Source organism: Artemia sp. Qi Xiang Cuo, chromosome 2, assembly GCF_049724085.1.
Source record: "Artemia sp. Qi Xiang Cuo chromosome 2, ASM4972408v1, whole genome shotgun sequence".
Lineage (NCBI taxonomy): Eukaryota > Metazoa > Arthropoda > Branchiopoda > Anostraca > Artemiidae > Artemia > Artemia sp. Qi Xiang Cuo.
The window spans coordinates 6,639,746-6,660,826 of record NC_142795.1 but is presented as its reverse complement, the minus strand read 5'-3'; the positions used below and the strand labels follow the sequence as shown (position 1 = coordinate 6,660,826).

At 35.8% G+C, this 21,081-nt stretch overlaps 1 protein-coding gene across 2 annotated transcripts in view; it reads left to right on the top strand.

Annotated features, from left to right (window-relative positions):
• The window catches only part of obe (activating signal cointegrator 1 complex subunit obelus), a 196,930-nt gene that overhangs the window by 6,422 nt on the left and 169,427 nt on the right, over positions 1-21,081 (top strand). For both annotated transcript variants that reach the window (XM_089098912.1, XM_089098905.1), the window contains exon 2: positions 16,631-16,759. In XM_089098912.1, the coding sequence (XP_088955038.1) occupies positions 16,644-16,759 (116 nt within the window). In that variant the 5' untranslated portion in view covers positions 16,631-16,643. The remainder of the gene's footprint in view (positions 1-16,630; positions 16,760-21,081) is intronic.

The window sequence follows — 21,081 nt, the reverse complement described above, 5'->3', positions numbered from 1 at the left end:
AGGATGACAACCCCCCAAAGTCCTCAGGGCAAGGGTTGTAAGTTATGCCTTGGGGGCATATGAAGTTTTTTATAGAAAGCATTGTCATAAAACTTCAGAAAGAGCTCCTTCGATTTAAATTTAAAAGGGCCAGTGCCCTTTTTAATAGTTGAAAGCAATTGGTGGGCAACTACCCCCCCCCTCATGCCAACCATTTCCCCAAACACATCCAATGAAAATTCTTAGATGTTTATTTTATTCAATGTAGTTAAAAGTTCTGGAGATTAGGCCTTTGAGGATGACAACCCCCTCAGAGCCCTCAGGGCAAGGGTTATAGGTTATACTCTGGGGGTATATAAGGTATTTACTGAAAGCTTTGTAATAGAAACTAAAAAAAGGCACATTTGATTGAAAATTCAAAGGGCTAGTGCCCTTTTTAATAGTTGAAAGTGATTGGAGGGCAATTAACCCCTCTCTACTCACACCCACCTTTTCCCCAAACACATCCAATCAAAATTTTGAGATAGCCATTTAGTTCAATGTAGTTGAAAGTTCTGGGAATTAGGTCTTTGAGGATGATAACCCCCTCAGAGCCCTCAGGGTAAGGGTTATAAATTATACCCTGGGAGCATATAGGGTTTTAATTGAATCTTTGTCATAGAAACTTGAAAAAGGGTACATTCAATTGAAAATTCAAAGGGCTGAGATAGCCATTTAGTTCAATGTAGTTCAAAGTTCTAGAAATTAGGTCTTTTAGGATAATAACCCCCTCAGGCCAAGGGTTATAAGTTATACCCTGGGGGCATATAAGGTTTTTATTGAAAGTTTTGTCATAGAAACTTAAAAAAGGGTGCATTCAATTGAAAATTCAAAGGGCTAGTGACCTTTTTAATAGTTGAAATTGATTGAAGGGCAACTAACCCCCTCTCATGCCAACCTTTTCCCCAAACACATACAATCAGAAATTTTAGATAGCCATTTTGTTCAAGGTAGTTGAAAGTTTTGGAAATTAGGTCTTTAAGGATGACAACCCCCCCCCCCACATCCCTCAGGGCAAGGGTTATAAGTTGTGCTCTGGGGCATATAAGGTTTTTATGGAAAGCGTTGTTGTAGAAGCTTCAAAAAGGGCTTATTCCATTGGAAATTGAAATGGCTAGTTGCCTTTTTAATAGTCTAACGCAATTAGAGGACAATTTACCCCCCTCTCACGCCCCCCATTTTCCCAAACACATACAATCAGAAATTTGAGATAGCCATTTTTTTCAATGTAGTTGAAAGTCCTAGATATTATGTCTTTGAGGATGAAAACCCCCCAAAGTCCTCAGGGCAAGGGTTGTAAGTTATGCCTTGGGGGCATATGAGGTTTTTTATAGAAAGCATTGTCATAAAACTTCAGAAAGGGCTCATTCGATTTAAAATTAAAAAGGCCAGTGCCCTTTTTTAATAGTTGAAAGCAATTGGTGGGCAACTACCCCCCCCCCCTCATGCCAACTATTTTCCCAAACACATCCAATCAAAATTTTGAGATGTTCATTTTATTCAATGTAGTTAAAAGTTCTGGAGATTAGGCCTTTTAGGATGACAACCCCCTCAGAGCCCTCACGGCAAGGGTTTTAAGTTATACCCTGGGGGCATATAAGGGTTTTACTTAAAGCTTTGTAATAGAAACTAAAAAAAGGCACATTTGATTGAAAATTCAAAGGGCTAGTGCCCTTTTCAACAGTTGAAAGTGATTGGAGGGCAATTAACCCCCCTCTCATACCCCCCTCTCACACCCAACCTTTCCCCAAACACTTCCAATCAAAATTTTGAGATAGCCATTTAGTTCAATATAGTTGAAAGTTCTGGGAATTAGGTCTTTGAGGATGATAACCCCCTCAGAGCCCTCAGGGTAAGGGTTATAAGTTATATCCTAGGAGCATATAGGGTTTTAACTGAATCTTTGTCATAGAAACTTGAAAAAGGGTGCATTCAATTGAAAATTCAAAGGGCTGAGATAGCCATTTAGTTCAATGTAGTTCAAAGTTCTGGAAATTAGGTCGTTTAGGATGATAACCCCCTCAGGCCTAAGGTTTTTATAGAAAGAGTTGTTGTGGAAGCTTCAAAAAGGGCTTATTCCATTGGAAATTGAAACGGCTAGTGGCCTTTTTAATAGTCTAAAGCAACTAGAGGACAACTAACCCCCCTCTCACGCCCACCATTTTCGCAAACACATACAATCAGAATTTTGAGATAGCTATTTTTTTCAGTATAGTTGAAATCTCTAGATATTATGTCTTAGAGGATGACAACCCCCCAAAGTCCTCAGGGCAAGGGTTATAAGTTGTGCTCTGGGGCATATAAGGTTTTTTATAGAAAGCGTTGTTGTAGAAGCTTCAAAAAGGGCTTATTCCATTGGAAATTGAAATGGCTAGTTGCCTTTTTAATAGTCTAAAGCAATTAGAGGACAATTAACCCCCCTCTCACGCCCCCCATTTTCCCAAACACATACAATCAGAAATTTGAGATAGCCATTTTTTTCAATGTAGTTGAAAGTCCTAGATATTATGTCTTTGAGGATGACAACCCCCCAAAGTCCTCAGGGCAAGGGTTGTAAGTTATGCCTTGGGGGCATATGAGGTTTTTTTATAGAAAGCTTTGTCACAAAGTTTCAGAAAGGGCTAATTCGATTTAAAATCAAAAAGGCCAGTGCCCTTTTTTAATTGTTGAAAGCACTTAGCGGGCAACTACCCCCCCCCCCTCATGCCAACCATTTCCCCAAACACATCCAATCAAAATTTTGAGATGTTCATTTTATTCAATGTAGTTAAAAGTTCTGGAGATTAGGCCTTTTAGGAGGACAACCCCCTCAGAGCCCTCAGGGCAAGGGCTTTAAGTTATACCCTGGGGGTATATAAGGGTTTTACTTAAAGCTTTGTACTAGAAACTAAAAAATGCACATTTGATTGAGAATTCAAGGGGGTAGTGCCCTTTTTAATAGTTGAAAGTAACTGGAGGGCAAATAACCCCCCTCTCACGCTCAACTTTTCCCCAAACACATTCAATCAAAATTTCAAGATAGCGATTTTGTTCAACATAGTTGGGAGTTCTGGAAATTAGGTATTTGAGGATGATAACCCCCTCAGTGCCCTCAGGGTAAGGGTTATAAGCTATACCCTAGGGTATATAAGGTTTTAATTGAAATCTTTGTCATAGAAGCTTGAAAAAGGGCGCATTCAGTTGAAAATTCAAAGGGCTGAGATAGCCATTTAGTTCAATGTAGTTCAAAGTTCTAGAAATTAGGTCTTTTAGGATGATAACCCCCTCAGGCCAAGGGTTATAAGTTATACCCTGGGGGCATATAAGGTTTTTATTGAAAGTTTTGTCATAGAAACTTGAAAAAGGGCACATTCAATTGAAAATTCAAAGAGCTAGTGACCTTTTTAATAGTTGAAATTGATTAAAGGGCAACTAACCCCCCTCTCATGCCAACCTTTTCCCCAAACACATAAAATCAAAATTTTAGATAGCCATCTTGTTCAACGTAGTTGAAAGTTTTGGAAATTAGGTCTTTAAGGATGACAAGCCCCCCCCACATCCCTCAGGTCAAGGGTTGTAAGCTTTGCCCTGGGGCATATAAGGTTTTTATAGAAAGCGTTGTTGTGGAAGCTTCAAAAAGGGCTTATTCCATTGGAAATTGAAACGGCTAGTGGCCTTTTTAATAGTCAAAAGCAATTAGAGGACAACTAACCCCCCTCTCACGCCCACCATTTTCCCAAACACATACAATCAGAAATTTGAGTTAGCCATTTTTTTTCAATGTAGTTGAAAGTTCTAGATATTATGTCTTTGAGGATGAAAACCCCACAAAGTCCTCAGGGCAAGGGTTGTAAGTTATGCCTTGGGGGCATATGAGGTTTTTTATAGAAAGCTTTGTCATAAAGCTTCAGAAAGGGCTCATTCGATTTAAAATTAAAAGGGCCAGTGCCCTTTTTTAATTGTTTAAATCACTTAGCGGGCAACTACCCCCCCCCCCTCATGCCAACCATTTCCCCAAACACATCCAATCAAAATTTTTAGATGTTCATTTTATTCAATGTAGTTAAAAGTTCTGGAGATTAAGTCTTTTAGGAAGACAACCCCCTCAGAGCCCTCAGGGCAAGGGTTTTAAGTTATACCCTGGGGGCATATAAGGGTTTTATAGAAAGTGTTGTCGTAAAAATTTCAAAAATGGGTCATTTGATTGGAAACTGAAAGGGCTAGTGCCCTTTTTAATAGTTAAAAGTGAATGGAGAGCAACTAACTCTCACACCCAATATTTCCCCAAACAAAAGTCACCGAGTCATTCATCCTGCGTGAATTGCTCAAGCAAACGCGGGAAAACATAGACCGTTACCAGTATGGCGGCCTAAAAGGTTGCAATACCTCGATATACCTCGTGCGCCTAGTTGACATTATCTTTAAGTGGCTTGACAAGGGCAGTACCTTTATCGACCTAGCTCTCGCCGATTTCAGGAAGGCATTTGACCTGATTTGCCATCTTACGGCAGCAAAAAATATGCGAGCAATGGGCGCACAGAAGTGGTCTCTTGCATTAGTGATGAACTTCCTTCAGGACAGAACGCAGTGTGTATTTCCATTGTTTGAAGGTGACTTGATCTCATACTGGTCTAAACTTACCTGTGGAGCCCCTCAGGGTACAAGACTTGCTGGTTTCATATTTATCTCCCTCATCATCTTCCTCCTTCAGAATTTTGAAGAGCGACTCAAATTCGTCGACGATTTATCATTTGTCCTCAAATACCTCGTGAGCGAAGGTGTAATCGAACGTCAGTTCAGCGAGACCCTTCTGGCATCCTTCTCTGAGGACTGTGAACGTTACAAGTTGACACTGAATGCAGATAAATCAACGATCCTCAGGTTTTGCCCCCTTAAAACGTGATCTGGAATTCCCGCAAGTCCCTTTCCCTATTGTTCCATCCGGAAAAATCCTCGGAGTCACATTATCGATGGACTGCACATTCACCGAACACGTGGAGAAGGTTATTAAGGCTGGCAATGCATCACTTCAGACCCTAGTCCTGATGCGCAAGTTTGGCTGTGACACTCAAAGCCTAAAAAATGCCTATATTACGTATGTGAGACCTCTACTCGAATGCGCCGTCGCTGTCTGGGGACCTTTTGTCCAGAGCACCCACTACCTTTGCGATGACCTTGAATCTTTGCAGAAACGAGCAGTTAACATAATCGTTGGTAACAGAAGTGACGACTACAACAAACTCTTACAAGAACTGAACCTTGAATCCCTCAGCGACAGACGATTATCACTGATCATGTCCCTCGGCAAGTCACTGCTATCTTCGCCCCATCAGAGACTGATCCTCCCACCCGATGCTCCTGTTAACCAAAGAACCAGATCCCAGTTGAAGCTACAACCCCCGGTCTGCAGGACCAACCGCTACAAAAACACGTTTGTCCCCTTTTTTGTAGAAGCATACAACAAGACTTAGTGTTATTTGTATTCACGTGTTAGTGTTCTTATAGTGTCATTTGTATTTTTTTTTTTTCTTTTTTTTCCATATTGTTGTAAAGACTACATAAATTAGCCATGGCTACGCTGTTAGTTCTTAATAAAACTATGTCTATGTCTATGTCTATGTCTATGTCTAAACAAGTTAATTGAAAATTTTGAGATAGCCAAGTTGTTCAATACTTCACAATCGGCAGGACTCACAATTGTTGGAGGCATCTTAAACACTCAGTAACATAACGTATACAATGAAGAATCAGACTGTAATGGCGTCAGTGCATAGACAGGAGATGTAGGTAACCAGCATGCATGTGCAGAATGATGACTGTAGCGCTGCAGCAGCAGAATTACAAAACTGTACTTACTTAAAAAACATGCCTCATACATCTGATGAAGTGAGAAACAAAGCTATTGACCTGCTCGATTCATTATTCAAAAATAGAATTATCAGAGGTAACGCTGTAGCGTTGTTTATAGTAAAGGCCATACGGCTCCAATGTTTTATTATTTATTATTTATTTTTTTTCCCAGAGGCACTTCATATGGAAGGGATCGTCGTAGAAACTTCAAAGGGGGCTTATTCGATTGGAAATCGAGAGTTCTAGTGCCCTTTTTAATAGTCGAAAATTATTGGAAGGCAACTAGCCCCCCCCCCCCGCCCATCATTCCCCCCAACACATCCAATCATTAAACTTTTGAAGTATAGCCATTTTGTGTTCAGCACGTAGTTGATTCTCCCGAATAGAAAATATATTTTTGAGGAGGACACTCCCCCACAACCCTCAGGGCAAGGGTTTTAAGTGATGCCCTGGGGGCATATAAGGTTTTTATAGAAGGCGTTGTTATAGAAACTTCAAAACAGGCTCATTCGATTGGTAATTAAAGGGACTAGTGCCCTTTTTAATAGTCGAAAGTGATTGGAGGAGCTAGCCCCCCCCACCCACGCCTATCATTTCCCCAAACACATACAATCAAAATTCTTAGATAATCCTTTTGTCCAGCACGGTTGATTTACCGATCGAAAAAATATTTTTGAGGAGGAAACTCCCCAACAACTCTCAGCGCAACGGTTTTAAATTATGCCCTGGGGGAATATAAGGTTTTTATAGAAGGCGTTGTCATAGAAACTTCAAAACAAGCTCATTCGATTGGAAATTAAAGGGCTAGTACCCTTTTTAATAGTCGAAAGTGATTGGAGTACAACTAGCCCCCTCCCCCGACGCCCATCATTTCCCAAAACCCATCCAATCAAAATTTTGAGAATAGCCATTTTGTTCAGCGTAGTTGATTTCCAGATACAAAATATGTTTTTGAGGAGGACACTCCCCCACAACCTTTAGGGTAAGGGTTTTAAGATTCGACCTTGGGGCATATAAGGTTTTTATAGAAGGCGTTGTCGTAGAAACTTCAAAAAAGGCTTATTCGATTGGAAATTCAAAGGGGTGCCCTTTTTAATAGTCGAAAGTGATTGAAGGGCAACTAGCCCCCTCTACGCCCATCATTCCCCCACACACATCCAATCAAAATTTTGAGATAGCCTTTTCGTTCAGCATAGTTGATTTCCAGATAAGAAATATATTTTTGAGGAGGAAAATCCCCCAAAACCCTCACGGCAAGGGTTTTAAGTTATGCCTTGGGGGCATATAAGATTTTTATAGAAGGTGGTGTTGTAGAAACTTCAAAAAAGGCTCAGTAGATTGGAAATTCAAAGGGCTAGTTCCCTTTTCAATAGTCGAAAGTGATTGGAGGGTAACTAACCCTCTGATAACGCCCACCTATTTTTCCAACACATCTCCTCAAAAATTTGACACAGCCATTTTATTCAAATCAGTTTTATGTTATAAAAATTTGGTATTTGAGGATGAAGACTCCCCCAAAAACCTAAGGGCAAGGGATGTAATTTAAGGATTCTTTGAATCCTTCCCATTATTTCTTAGGGAAGGGATGCTCGTATAAACTTTAGAGAGGGCTCATTTGACTGAAAATTGACAGTTCTTGTTCACTTTTTAAGAGTCAAAAGAGATTGAAGGTTAACTAGCCCCCCCCCTCCTCCACGCCCTAAATGCACCATATGCAAATTTTGAGATAGACATTTTGTTAAAATAGTTCAAAGTTCTGATAACAAAAAACTCCAGTGTCGACACAGCCCGCCAGGGCTCGGGGGTAGGTGTTGTAAGTTATGCCCTGAGGCATAAATTATTAAGGGGTTTTTATAACTTATGGGAAGAGGTTTTGTATAGGAAGAACGCCTAGGAAATCTATTATAATTATTCAATTATAAGGTTAAAATACATGCTCTGAGATAGATGTAAAATTTCTTTGGCACACAAATTCTTATTGAGGTGAATTCAAAACAGTCGTGACCCAATTGTGTCAGCAAAAGAAATAATCTAAACCCCCTTATTAAAGCCAATTTTTCAATCTATTCCATTGTTGCCAATCGATGTCCTTGAGTTATGCAAGCTGTCTTCTCTTCATATATAAGGTTTTTATGAAAGAGGTAACCGTATACACTTTGAAAAAAACCTCTTTCGATTTAAACTGAAAGTTCTAGATCCATTTTTTAAAGTCAAAAATAATAAGACATTAAGCAAGCCCCCCCCCCTGTCATACAAATTTGAAACTTTTTGCAATCAAAAACGAACAAATACTAATTAAAAAAAGCTTTCCTAAAAATAAGTGTGTCAAAGAAGAGTAAAAGCCATTTTAAAAATAGAATCAGCAGGCAAAAATGCTATCTCAAATTTAGACTTAAAACGAGTCGAAGTGGAACCGCAAGAGATTACAGCCTACGCAATTGAAAGAACTTCAATAAAAAGCCATAACATAAAACATACAAAAAGTAATAATATAAATGAATAAATAGATCTTAAACCGAGTAATGCTTTGATTGAATATGAAAATCAAGCTTAAAACGAAAACAAATATTTTGCTATTAAAGTATAAATGAAACTTAAAACGAACAGAAATTAAATAAACAATCAATGCAAACAAACGTACAATATATATTAATGTAAATGAATAATTAAATCTGAAAGCGTGTAAAAGTTAAATTGCATATACAAATCAAATTTTGATCGAATAAAAATAACAACAAATAAGAGAATGCGTATCGCTTCATTGTAGAAGCCTAAAACCAACCGTGTTATTGGCCCTTTACTGAAAGCGAATTATGTTACAAATGTTTTCTTTTGTACTTAATATTGAAAATAAATATTATAATTACAGTAAAATTTTGAACTGATGAGCTTTTAGCAATTAATATCATTATGCATCAAATATTCAGTTTAATTTCAGTAAGTTCTATTTCAAGATTAGTCAAGACAAATATAGTTTCAATACAAACAAAATTTGGATACTGCCCCCTTCTTTAACTGTAAAAACCTCAAGCCCTCTGCGTCATTGGTGCTTCACTGAAAACGAATTACTCGTGCATTACAAATTTATTAATTTCCAGTTCTTACAGCATTAAAAACGAAAAAAAAATTACAGTGAAAAAAATCTTGAACTGATGGATCTTTCAACAATTAATATCATTGTTTACCTAATATTCAATTTTATTTTGTTTATACTTTCCAAGACTGTTCAAGACTCATATAGTTTTGCCATTTTTTTTAACTCTGCCATTTTTTCTAACTAATCGTGCTGGTTTGTTATGAAAACTTTCTATGGCTTCTAAGCATTTCTATTTGAGCAGAAAACTGCACCTCAAACTTTGTGCAACATGCATTTTCTTGCATGAAACACCAAAATATAATAAAAGGTCAAGTTTCGGAGTGCTCCACCGCTCGCAAGCAAGTGGCATTGGTATTTTTGAATCAGCATGGTCAATTTAGGGGGTAGAGGGTAGGCTAATTCTCGTAGCATCCCCAATCCGTCGTGATATGATTCACACTTTCAACACCTGGCGTCCGGACTATCATATAATCTACCAAGCATACAACTACCCCAAATCAGTATCAATAAATAAATGAAACCCAAAACGAACAAAAATTAAAATAAATATTAGAGTCAAACTCAAAACGAGCATAAATTAATATGAGTAGGGTTCAAAACCCCTATGCTTTCTAAAAGCCAGAATATAATTTGTACTTTACTGAAAAAAAATTCAAATGAGTTGACTGAAAAAAAATGTGCATTGTCAATTTGATATACATATGCTGATATTTATTCCCTAAAATCTTAATTAATGAAAGATTTGTTTTCAGTAAAGAACCAATGAAGCAGTAGGTTTTAGGCTTCTGCTGTGATGCGATATCCAAATTCATGTTTGTAGTTATTCTAATTCGATTCAAACTTGATTTGCATATTCAATTTAAGTTTAACTCGTTTTAAGATTTATTTATTCATTTACATCAATGTGTATTGTATGTATGCTAGCATTGATTGTTTATCTAATTTCTGTTCGTTTTAAGTTTGCATTTATACTTTAATAGCAAAATATTTGTTTTCGTTTTAAGCTTGATTTTCATATTCAATCTAAGCATTACTCGCTTTAAGATCTATTAATTTATTTATATTATTATTTGTTGTATGTTTATTGCTATTACTTTTTATATGATTTCTATTTGTTTTTTATTTTATGTATTCTTTAATAGTATTTTCTGGTCGTTTTGAGTTTGAATTTTAACAGGCATTTGTCTATGCTGAGCTTAAGTTTAAAATGGTCTTTACTTTTCTTTGAAAAACTTATTTTTCAGAAAGTTTTTTTTTAATTAATTAATAAAAACGTCTTTAATACTATTTACAAAAAACTATCTCAGAATATGAATTTTATGATTAAAAATACTTTTCTAATAAATGGTTTTGATTATTATTAGTGGTAACAAAAATGAAATTGAACAGTCTTATACAAGTAATCCGATCACTTTAGATCAAAACACTGATTATGAAATAGCTTTAACTCAATGTACACTATGTTATTCATGGTATTATATTAGTGATCAATTTAAAAATAATACATTTGATTACAGGAAAAAAATAAGGATGAATGGGTAAATTTTGTTCTACCCAATGGGTTGTGTGATGAAGAGGGTTTAAATTATTTCCTAACTCCTTATTTCAATTCATCCCTAGATTGATGCCCAATCAGTATGTCATCCAATCTAGCTACAAAGAAATTTGTTATTTTTGTTTTTATTGTTATTATTGTATTATTGGTGTACCGACTATTTTCAAAAAAGATGAATCGGGACTTCAATCAAGCACTTTAATTTAATTTGGCACTTTAATTTAATTTAACTTCAAAAAAAGCTCATTCGATTGGAAATTAAAGGGCTAGTACCCTTTTTAATAGTCGAATGTGATTGGAGTACAACTAGCCCCCTCCCTCGACGCCCATCATTTCCCCAAACACATCCAATCAAAATTTTGAGAATGCCATTTTGTTCAGCGTAGTTGATTTCCAGATAGAAAATATGTTTTTGAGGAGGACACTCCCCCACAACCTTCAGGGTTGTTTCCTGGTTCCTGTATAAGCTAGAGGTTGTTTTTCTTAATGACATTCTAATACCATGTGAAAGAACAGGTATTGAATTCCTCGCTGTTTACGCTAAGAGGTGAAACAAATTCCAGAGGAATTTTTTGAGATTTTCCCTAGGTCAGAGATCCAATAATGGGACGATTATTTTTTTTCGTTTATTCAACAATAAGTGAGGAGCTACATTGAGACTAAAAACGAACAGAAGTTCTTCCGTATATGAGGAGGCAAACCTCTACTTATTGCCTCGCTGCTTAAACTAAGATGTGACACCAAGACTAGAGGGTTTTTTTTATTTTTCATAACCTAGAGTTTATTTTTCATGATGACATTCTAATAGCATGTTTTTTGGGGTTTTTTGCACGTATTTTTTTTACGTATTTAATATATGCTGTGCTTTACCCCCCCCCCCACTCCCCCTAATGTGCAAATATATAGCCCAAATTTGTTTCTAATCCATTTTATACAGTCTAGTGCACTTTAATTTAATTACGGCGAGTGGTCATTGACTATCATATGCTTTAACAAAAAGATAATGATTTCTGCACACAAAGTATCACTTAAAACAAAACATGGGGGACTAACATTAAACACTCCCCCATAACCCTCGGGGCAAGGGTTTTAACTTATGCCCTGAGGGCATATAAGAACAATATATATATATTTATTTATGCCCGCTTACAATGGAGAAATGGAGAAAAAAAAAGCGGAGTACAAAATGAAACAAAAAAAGAAGAAAAACATGTTCAACACTAAGAACAATAAGAACAATGTTGGCACAATGTACTTTTTTTTCCTTTAGAGCAAGGCACATCATATGGGAGGGGTCGTCGTAGAAACTTCAAAAGGAGCTCATTCGATTGGTAATTAAGACATCTAGTGCCCTTTTTAATAGTCAAAAGTGATTGGAGGGCAACTAGCCCCCCCCCCCTTACGCCCATCATTCCCACAAACACATCCAATAAAAATTTTGAGATAGCCCATTTTGTTCAGGGTAGTTGATTTCCAGATACGAAATATATTGTTGAGAAAGAAACTCCCCACAACCCTCAGGGCAAGGATTATAGACTACGTCCTGGGGACATATGAGGTTTTTATTAAGATCTTTGTAGTAGAAACTTGAAAAAAGGCTCATTTAATTGGGAATTCAAAGGGATAGTACCCTTTTTAATAGTCGAAAGTGATTGGAGGGTAACTAACCCCCTCTCACGCCCACCTTTTCCCTAAATACATCCAATCAATAATTTTTAGATAGCAATTTTATTCAACGTAGTTGAAAGTTTTAGAAATTAGGTCTTTAAGGATGACAATCCCTCCCCACACATCCCTTAGGGCAAGGGTTTAAAATTATTCCCTGGGGCATATACAGTTTTTATTGAAATCGTTGTCGTATAAACTTTAATAGCGCTCAATCGATTGGAAATTGAAAGGGTTAGTGCCTTTTTTAATAGTTGAAAGTGATTGTATAGCTACTAACGCCCCTCTCACGCCCCTCTCACGCCCACCATTTTCCAAAACACATCCAATCAAAATTTTGAGATATCCATTTTGTTCAACATAGTTGAACGTTCTGAAAAATATGTCTTTTAGGTTGATAACCCCCTCAGAACCGTCAGTGCAAGGGTTGTAAGTTATGCCCTGGGGGCATATAAGGTTTATATAGAAAGTTGTTGTATAAATCATAGGCAGTACGATCGTTCTGCCTAAGTAAAGAACGGGGACACTCGAGAACGAGACAAGAAACGGGGACTAAGTACAGAGAAGGACACTCCCCCACAACCCTCAGGTCAAGGGTTTTAAGTTATGCCCTGGGGGCATATAAGAACGATGTTGGCACAATGTATTATTTATTATTTTTTTCCTTTAGAGCAAGGCACTTCGTATCAAAGAAGTTGTCGTAGAAACTTCGAAAAGCGCTCATTCAATTGAGAATTGGAGTGGCGTGTGCCCTTTTTAATAGTTGAAAGTGATTGGAAGGTGACTAACACCCCTCTCATGCCCACCATTTCCCCAAACACATCCAATCAAAATTTTGAGATAGCCATTTTGTTCAGTGTAGTTAATTTCCGGATAGAAAATATGTTTTCGAGGAGGACACTCCCCCACAGCCCTCAGGGCAAGGGTTTTAAGTTATACCCTTGGGGCATATAAGGTTTTTTAAAGAAGGCATTGTCGTAGAAACTTCAAAAAACGCTGATTCGATTGGAAATTTAAAGGGCTAGTGCCCTTTTTAATAGTTGAAAGTGATTGGAGGACAACTAGCCCCCCCCACGCCCACAATTCCCCCCCACACATCCAATAAAAATTTTGAGATAGCCATTTTGTTCAATGTAGTTCAAAGTTCTATCGATTAATAGCTTCTTTGCATTTCATTGCTAAAAACATGAAAGGATTAATAAGAATCTAACATAGGGCAGCAGCGCCACACGCAGCTTTTCAAATAACTATGAAAAATTCCAAATAATAATCTTAAAGTACGCTTAGCTCAAAGACCGCTGTTTAGCGGTCAATAATGTCATGTTTAGTGGCGCTAAACATGACATTATTTACTTCTATCAAAATAATGTCATATTATTCAGCCATGTGGTCTAATATAGCATTTATTTTCAAGTTTTTGGTTAAAAATGCCTGACAAAAAAAGTGAATAAAAACACGTTTGTATTTCCTACTATTATAATAAAATAAGAAAAATAATTATAATACAATAAAAAAAGTAGAATAATCAAACAGTTCGTTGCAACGAACTGTAAGTAAGGAGCGACCCGGCTCAATAGTAACCAAAACTCTAAAAACCGTAATTTTGATACCAATAGATACATCAATAGAATCATATTTTTATGCTGATTTCAAATATATAAGTTTCGTTAAGTTTAGTCTTACCCATCACAAGTTACGCGCCCGAGAAAATTTGTCTTATTTTCGAAAAAAGGGAAACAGCCCCTAAAAGTCCTAGAACTTTAATGAAAATCACACCATCATATTCAGCGTATTAGAAAACCCTACTATAGAAGTTTCAAGCTCCTATTTGAAAAAAATGTGGAATTTTGTATTTTTTGCCAGAAGAAATCACTGATGCGTGTTTATTTTATTTGTTTTTCCCAGGGGTGATTGTATCGATCCAGTAGTCCTAGAATACCGTGAGAGGACTAATCTGAACGGAAATTAAAAGTTCTAGTGCCCTTTTTAAATGACCAAAAAAATCGGAGGGCAACTTGGCCCCCTCCGACGCTAATTTTTTTTCCGAAGTCACCCAATCAAAATGTTGAGATAGCCATTTTGTTCAGCATTGTCGAAAATCTAATAAATATGTCTTTCCAGATATAAATTTTGTAGTAATGCTACTGTGAAAATTTCATCCCAGACCCCACGCCTGAAGGCGAGGCTTAGCCTAGACCATGTAAACAAGATTGCGATTTTTTTTTTCCCAAAATTGTATTATAAACCAACTGTTGATGAGGAATAAATACAAAAGGTAAGTAAATGAAAGGAAGTAATTAAATGCAGAAGTTCTATGGTTTTATTATATATCTATGGTATATATATATATATATATATATATATATATATATATATATATATATATATATATATATATATATATATATATATATATATATATATATATATATATATATATATATTTTTTTTTTTTTTTTTTTTTTTTTATATATATATATATATATATATATATATATATATATATATATATATATATATATATATATATATATATGTATATTTGTCCTTTTCTAGATGGTTCAAAATAAATCAGTTGCTTACTTCTTTAACCTTTTTTGTGTCAAACCAGCAGCTACAAAAAGAGAGGGGAAGAGAGGGAATGATGACTCTCTTGTCTTCCAGGCATAATTTTCCAAGATATGTATATAACTGTCTATCAAACAGTTCGTGGTAACGAACTGTAAGTAAGGAGCAACGCGGCTCAATAGTAACCGAAACTCTAAAAAACGAAATTTTAATATCAGTACATATATCAATAGAATTGGATTGACATGCTGATTACAAATATATAAGATTCATTAAGTTTAGGGTTAAACATCAAAAGCTACGAGTCTGAGAAAATATGACTGATTTTTGGAAAGGCGGGAAACACGCCCTAAAAGCCAAGAAATCTTAATGAAAATAACACTATCAGATTCATCGTATCGGAGAACTCCATTGTAGAAGTTTCCAGCTCCCATCTGCACAGATGTGGAATTTTGAATTTTTGCCAGAAGAAAGATCACAGATGCGTGTTTTTTTCAGATGTTTTCCCCTGGGATGATTGCATCGAACAAATAGTCCTAGAATATCGGGGAAAGGGCTCATTTGAACGGAAATTGAAAGTTCTAGTGCCCTTTTTAAGTGACCAAAAAGACTAGCCCCCTCTCACCCCTTTTTCCTCAAATTCGTCCGATTAAAATTTTGAGATAACCATTTTGTCCAGCATAGTTGAAAGGTCCAGTAACTATGCTTTTGAGGATAAAATGACCCCCCACAAGCCCTGGGGAAAGGTCTGTAATTCATGATGTTTGCACATTGTTTAGTAAAGACTTTGTAATTGGAAAGTATACTGACATTTTTCTGGGGGGGGGGGAAGGTAATTTTCTGCTTGGGAGATTTTCTACGAAGATAATTTTCTGTGGGAAAGGAAGTTTCCGGGGTGTAAACTTTCCAAGGGAAATTTTATAGTGGGGTAATTTGCCAGAATTTATATTCGAAATTATTTTTTATTTGTCTTATTTTCTATTTGTTGACTCAGTTTTACATGTGGAGATGTTAAGGGGAATTGTCTGGGGGAAATTTTGACCGGGTTGGAATTGTTAAGAGTATATTTCCTTAGGGGGGGGATTTTCCACGGGGGAGTTTTCCATTGGCTAAATTCTCCAGAAGGAATTTTCTGTGGGAGCAACTTTCTACTAGAGGATTGGAGAAGTGGGATATTTACGGGAAGAATTTTCCACGGGTGGGGGGGGGGATTTCTGGCGTGGTTTTGAAAACAATCAGGTATTAAAGTCTTTTTCAGATGAAAGTAGGCTAAGAAAAAATATTCATCCGGAATCATCTGCAAGAAATATTCCGGGGGGATTTTTAGCTAGAATGGAATTGTCTGGGGGGGGGGATTTTCCCTTTTTGGGGGGTATTTTACGTGGAAAACTTTCCATGGAGGGATTTTTCGTGGGGGAGGAATTCTCCATGGAGAGGGAGCCAGATTTCCTGGCATTGCTTGAAAATAATCAGAAATTAAATAAAAAAACAAAACACGTGTTTTCAACTGAAAGTAGGAAGCAACGTCAAAAATTAAAACGAACAGAAACTTTAACGTGTATGACGGGGGATGCTCCCTTCTCAATACCTCGCTCTTTACGCTAAAGTCCTTTTAGAACTTTTAAAAACGTTTATTATTCTAATTAACCTGTTCCTGTGCTTCAGGAGTCGTTCTTAAAGAATCGGGGCAAAAAGTCAAACCTTAGCGCAAAGAGCGAGGTGTTGAGGAGGGGGCAATCCCCTCATATACGTAACAATTTCTGTTCATTTTAAGTGTTACGTTGCTTTTTACTTACAGTTGAAAAGCTTGTTTTTTTTAATTTGATAAGTGAAAGCTTCCATTGCAAGAAAGAAAATTGCATTTATTGACTCAGCACACAACCTTGCTTTGTTTTTAGGTCACAAAGAGATATGCTGCAGCCGAGATTAACTGGGTCCTTAAGGGCATTTTCTCAAGTATCTCAAGATGGACCAGATAATTTTGACATAAACCAGCTAAGAAAATATCTTAGAAAAAAGACCTGTAGGTAAGTACCCATCTTAATTTTTTCGGGGAATTATTGTTCAGAGATGTAGTGTTGTCTCAAGTTGTATCTCCTTAGATTAGGATTTTCAAAAGATTTTCTTTGTAGCTGAATAAATACTGATATTAATGCTACGGCTATCAATCCATTCTAGCATTAAGCCGCTGAGGAGTTTCACTCTGGTGAACACTCATCCCTCCACTCCCTTTAGACATTCTCTTTAGACCACCAATTGAAATTTCCAAAGATTCCGTCATCTTTTATTTTCTCCTTTTATCTTAATCTGGGACATTCCAATGTCTAGTTACTCCCTGATAAGCTTTTTATGCTCAACTGTTCTAGGGATTCGACGGATTCTTGTGAGTAATTAACTAGAAAAAAACAAGTTTTTTTAACTGAAAGTAAGGAGTGACATTAAAACTTAAAACGAACGAAATTATTCTGTATATGAAAGGGGCTTCTCAACGCCTCGCTCTTTACGCTAAAGTTTTTTATTGTTTTAAAAAGTAAAGTTTTAAGACAGATTCAAAATTTAGCGTAAAGAGCGAGGAGTTAAGAAGGAGAGAGGCCCATTCAGATACGGAATAACTTCAATTATTTTTAAGTTTTAATGTCACTCCTTACGTTCAGTTAAAACAACTTGTTTTTTTTTAATTAATTTCTGAAAATTTTTGAATTTATTCAGCTTTGATTTTGGCTCACCGTCATGAATAATTAAAACGAAATTTGCATATTAATTTTCCTTTTTTTGGCTAATTGGCTTTCTCGAAATTTTGTTCTGATCTAACTTACTAATTAACTTACGTAACGAATTTCTATATTCGTATGTTTTTATTACGTATATTAGGGAGTTCGCTCCCTAGTCAATACCTTGCTCTTTACGCTAAAGTTCGAATCACAAACCCCTCAATCACAAAGGCCGGTTAATTAGAATAGATAGCTCATTTGAAGTACTAAAAAACTTTAGCGTAAAGAGCGAGGTATTGACTAGGGATAAACCCTCTCATATACATAATAATTTCTGTTCGTTTTTAATGTTGCTCCTCATTTTTAGTTGAAAAAAACTTGTTTCTTTATTTAATTACTGATCGTTTTTTTAAATAATGCTGGGAAATCTGGCGCCCCCTTCATGGAAATGTTCCTTCCCCCAAGGAAAGATCCTCCCGTTACCCCTACTCCGACCCCGACCCCCCACAAGAAAAAAATTCCTCCTGAAAACACCTGCATACTTCCCAATAACCAATACTATATGTAAACAATGGGCAAAGTTTATAACTTGCAGCCCTTCCCCCGGGAACTGTGGGGGATTAAGTCATCTTCAAAGACATGTTAATTAGATTTTCGACTATGCTGAAAAAAATGGCTATCTCAAAAATTTTGATTGGGTGACTTTGGGAAAAAAATGAGCGTGGGAGCGGACCAAGTTGCCCTACAATTTGTTTTGGTCACTTAAAAAGGGCACTAGAACTTTTAATTTCCGTTCGAATGAGCCCTCTCACAATATTTTAGGACTACTGGATCGATACGATCACCCCTGGGGAAATAAAAACAAACAAATAAATAAAAATAATAATACAAAAAAAATAAACACGCATCCGTGATTTTCTTCTGGCAAAAAATACAATATTCCACAGTTTTGCAGATAGGAGCTTGAAACCTCTATAATAGGGTTCTCTGATACGCTGAATCTGATGGTGTGATTTTCATTAGACTTCTTTCATTAGAGTTCTTTTAGGGGTTGTTTCACCCTTTTTTCGAAAATAAGGCAAATTTTCTCAGGTGCGTAACTTTGATGGATAAGACTAAACTTGATGAAACTTATATATTTGAAATCAGCATAAAAATCTGATTCTTCTGATGTATCTATTGGTATCAAAATTCCGTTTTTTAGAGTTTCGGTTACCGCTCCTCACTTACAGTTCGTTACCACGAACTGTTTGATACGAGATTTAATGAATAATTAATAGTTTTGAATCAAATGTGCACACAAATTCAGACATATGAAAACTTGTACAAATCAAAAATCATTTTATCAATCAATAATTAATGAGTTAAATAGACCCTAGCGAAAAATGTAGTTATGTACAAATGATTATTTATTACAAAGCCACAAGAAAAAGATTCAGAGCTTTACCCCTCTAAAATAAAAAATAAAAACAAAAACAAAACTAAAAAGAAAAAACAAATTTGCAACTTTTTGGAAAACACGACACTTTTCTGGCAATTTTTCTGTTAAAACCTCAAACTTTTTTTGTTGTTGTTGCTAGTAATCTGATTTATAAATAATGGGCTGAAAAAAAGGACTAAGATGACTATTACCAATGAAAATGAGAAAGGGTACTGGATTTATTTTATCTTGCCTCTGAGGGCGTTCCTCAGTATTACAACAAGAAGAAAAGAAGTTATCGTAAAAAAATGGAGATTAACTTCACCAGTCCAGAAGATTGTATTAAGATGAAAAAAGAAATACTTGACAAGTCAAGTATGTACACAGAGAAGGGGAGGGATTTGTATGAAAAGAAATGTATGAATTTTTTCTATCATACATTTGGCCTACTTTTTTGTTTTTCTAATTTATACCATTTGCCTCGTGATTCATACTGAAATCGTTTAGTCGGAAATAAAATAATGCAGGTTGTGGTAAGGGAACATGTTCATTGTAGAATGATCTAAATTTTCTTAAAATGTAGACTGTAAAATAAAGTAATATAAAACATACTAAGAAATATATCAACTGTTTTGAAAAGTAAATTAAATCCAATTATATACGTATAATGGCAATGGCAAATTTTGTTCATAATTAGTTTGGGACTATTGAAATTAATAGTGGAAGATTTATCAGAGGCCTGTCAGTTGAAGACTGGAGTAGATCTAATGTTCATACTAGCTTGAAACATTTATTTGTTATTTGCTTGTTTTTTTTTTCTATCATCATTTTCATTCAAGTTCACACAATGTTGTCTTAAAAAACATCATACAGTGCTATGATTTGTCTTGATTTAGGTGGAAATTATATTAATTTTTCTATACACCTAGCAACAGTTGATTTAAGTTCAAGGATTTTGCAAATGTATAGGAAAATAATATTCCAATTTTTTTCTGATATGAACAAATTCAAGAGTTGTAAAATAAATCACAATGGAAAATAATTTGAACTTCCTCAGCATGTTCATGGATAAAGGGTGTGACCCCCCCCCCCCTAAGTTTCAGGATTTTATTGATTTCCCCAAAATATCATATATTTGAATATAATTTGCATTTTTGTTTATTGTGTTCATCTTTAAAGTTTAATCTCTTACTCTGAATTAAAACTTTGCATACATACCTAGTTATGCCCTCCTAAATTAAAAGAAGACGAACAATATTTCATTGGACATGAATTACTGCTTGGTTTATCTGTTTCTTTAGAAATGTTCGTCCTATTTACTAACCCTAGGAGGTGAAGTAAAATTAAGTGGGAGTGAAATTTTGGTTCTCTGTAATTCAAATCGTCCTTTGAGATAAGATAGATATTTATTTCAAACAAATCACTATCACAAGCCCACAAAGGTCCGAATTCAGATTACGGAGTCGACAAATCATATGATTATACGAAAAGTGGCAAAAATACAAAAACAACAACAGAAAAGAAAAATCACAATGAAAATTTGGTTTTCAGTCCTACCATTCTATAAGTGAAGTAAGGGCCTGGATGTCAGGAACCTTTTTCGAGGAACATTGGATAAGTCTGAGCAGGTTTATTTATATTTTGGTACTTAAGAACCTAATTGTTCTTAATATTTCTGACTGTACCTTCCCACTTCATATCGTAATACACGTATGGTTGAGAAGTATGGTGCTACCGACATTATCCAATCGTTTGAATTGCTTAGTAATAATTTAACAAGACATGCCTTTTTAGTGTACTTTACTCCGCTTGTTATGTATAAAAGTGGGTTATAAAAAAATTATTATTATTATTATTAATATGATTTTTTTTCGTGCAAATGCAATTATCTTCATCTCATGTTTTCTATTCTATTCAACTGAAGAAGGCGACACACTTTCTGAATCAGTTAAGGACTGCCACCCTAAGGAAGGTGTAGCATGTGTAGAACGATCAGATAGAGAAAAAAAATCACAAGTTTCTTTTATTATCCAGTTTTGACAACCTGTAAACACTCCGGGTTGTACTTTATTTTAAAGTAGGTTTGACTCGAGTTAGTTCTTGTAGCAACTAGCAAAATGTAAAAGAAAACAAAAAATTATTTTCCTTTGCAATTATGATGTTTTGAGTGCAATTACAACAGGTAATCACGCAGGGGAAGAAGACGAATACTAGTAGA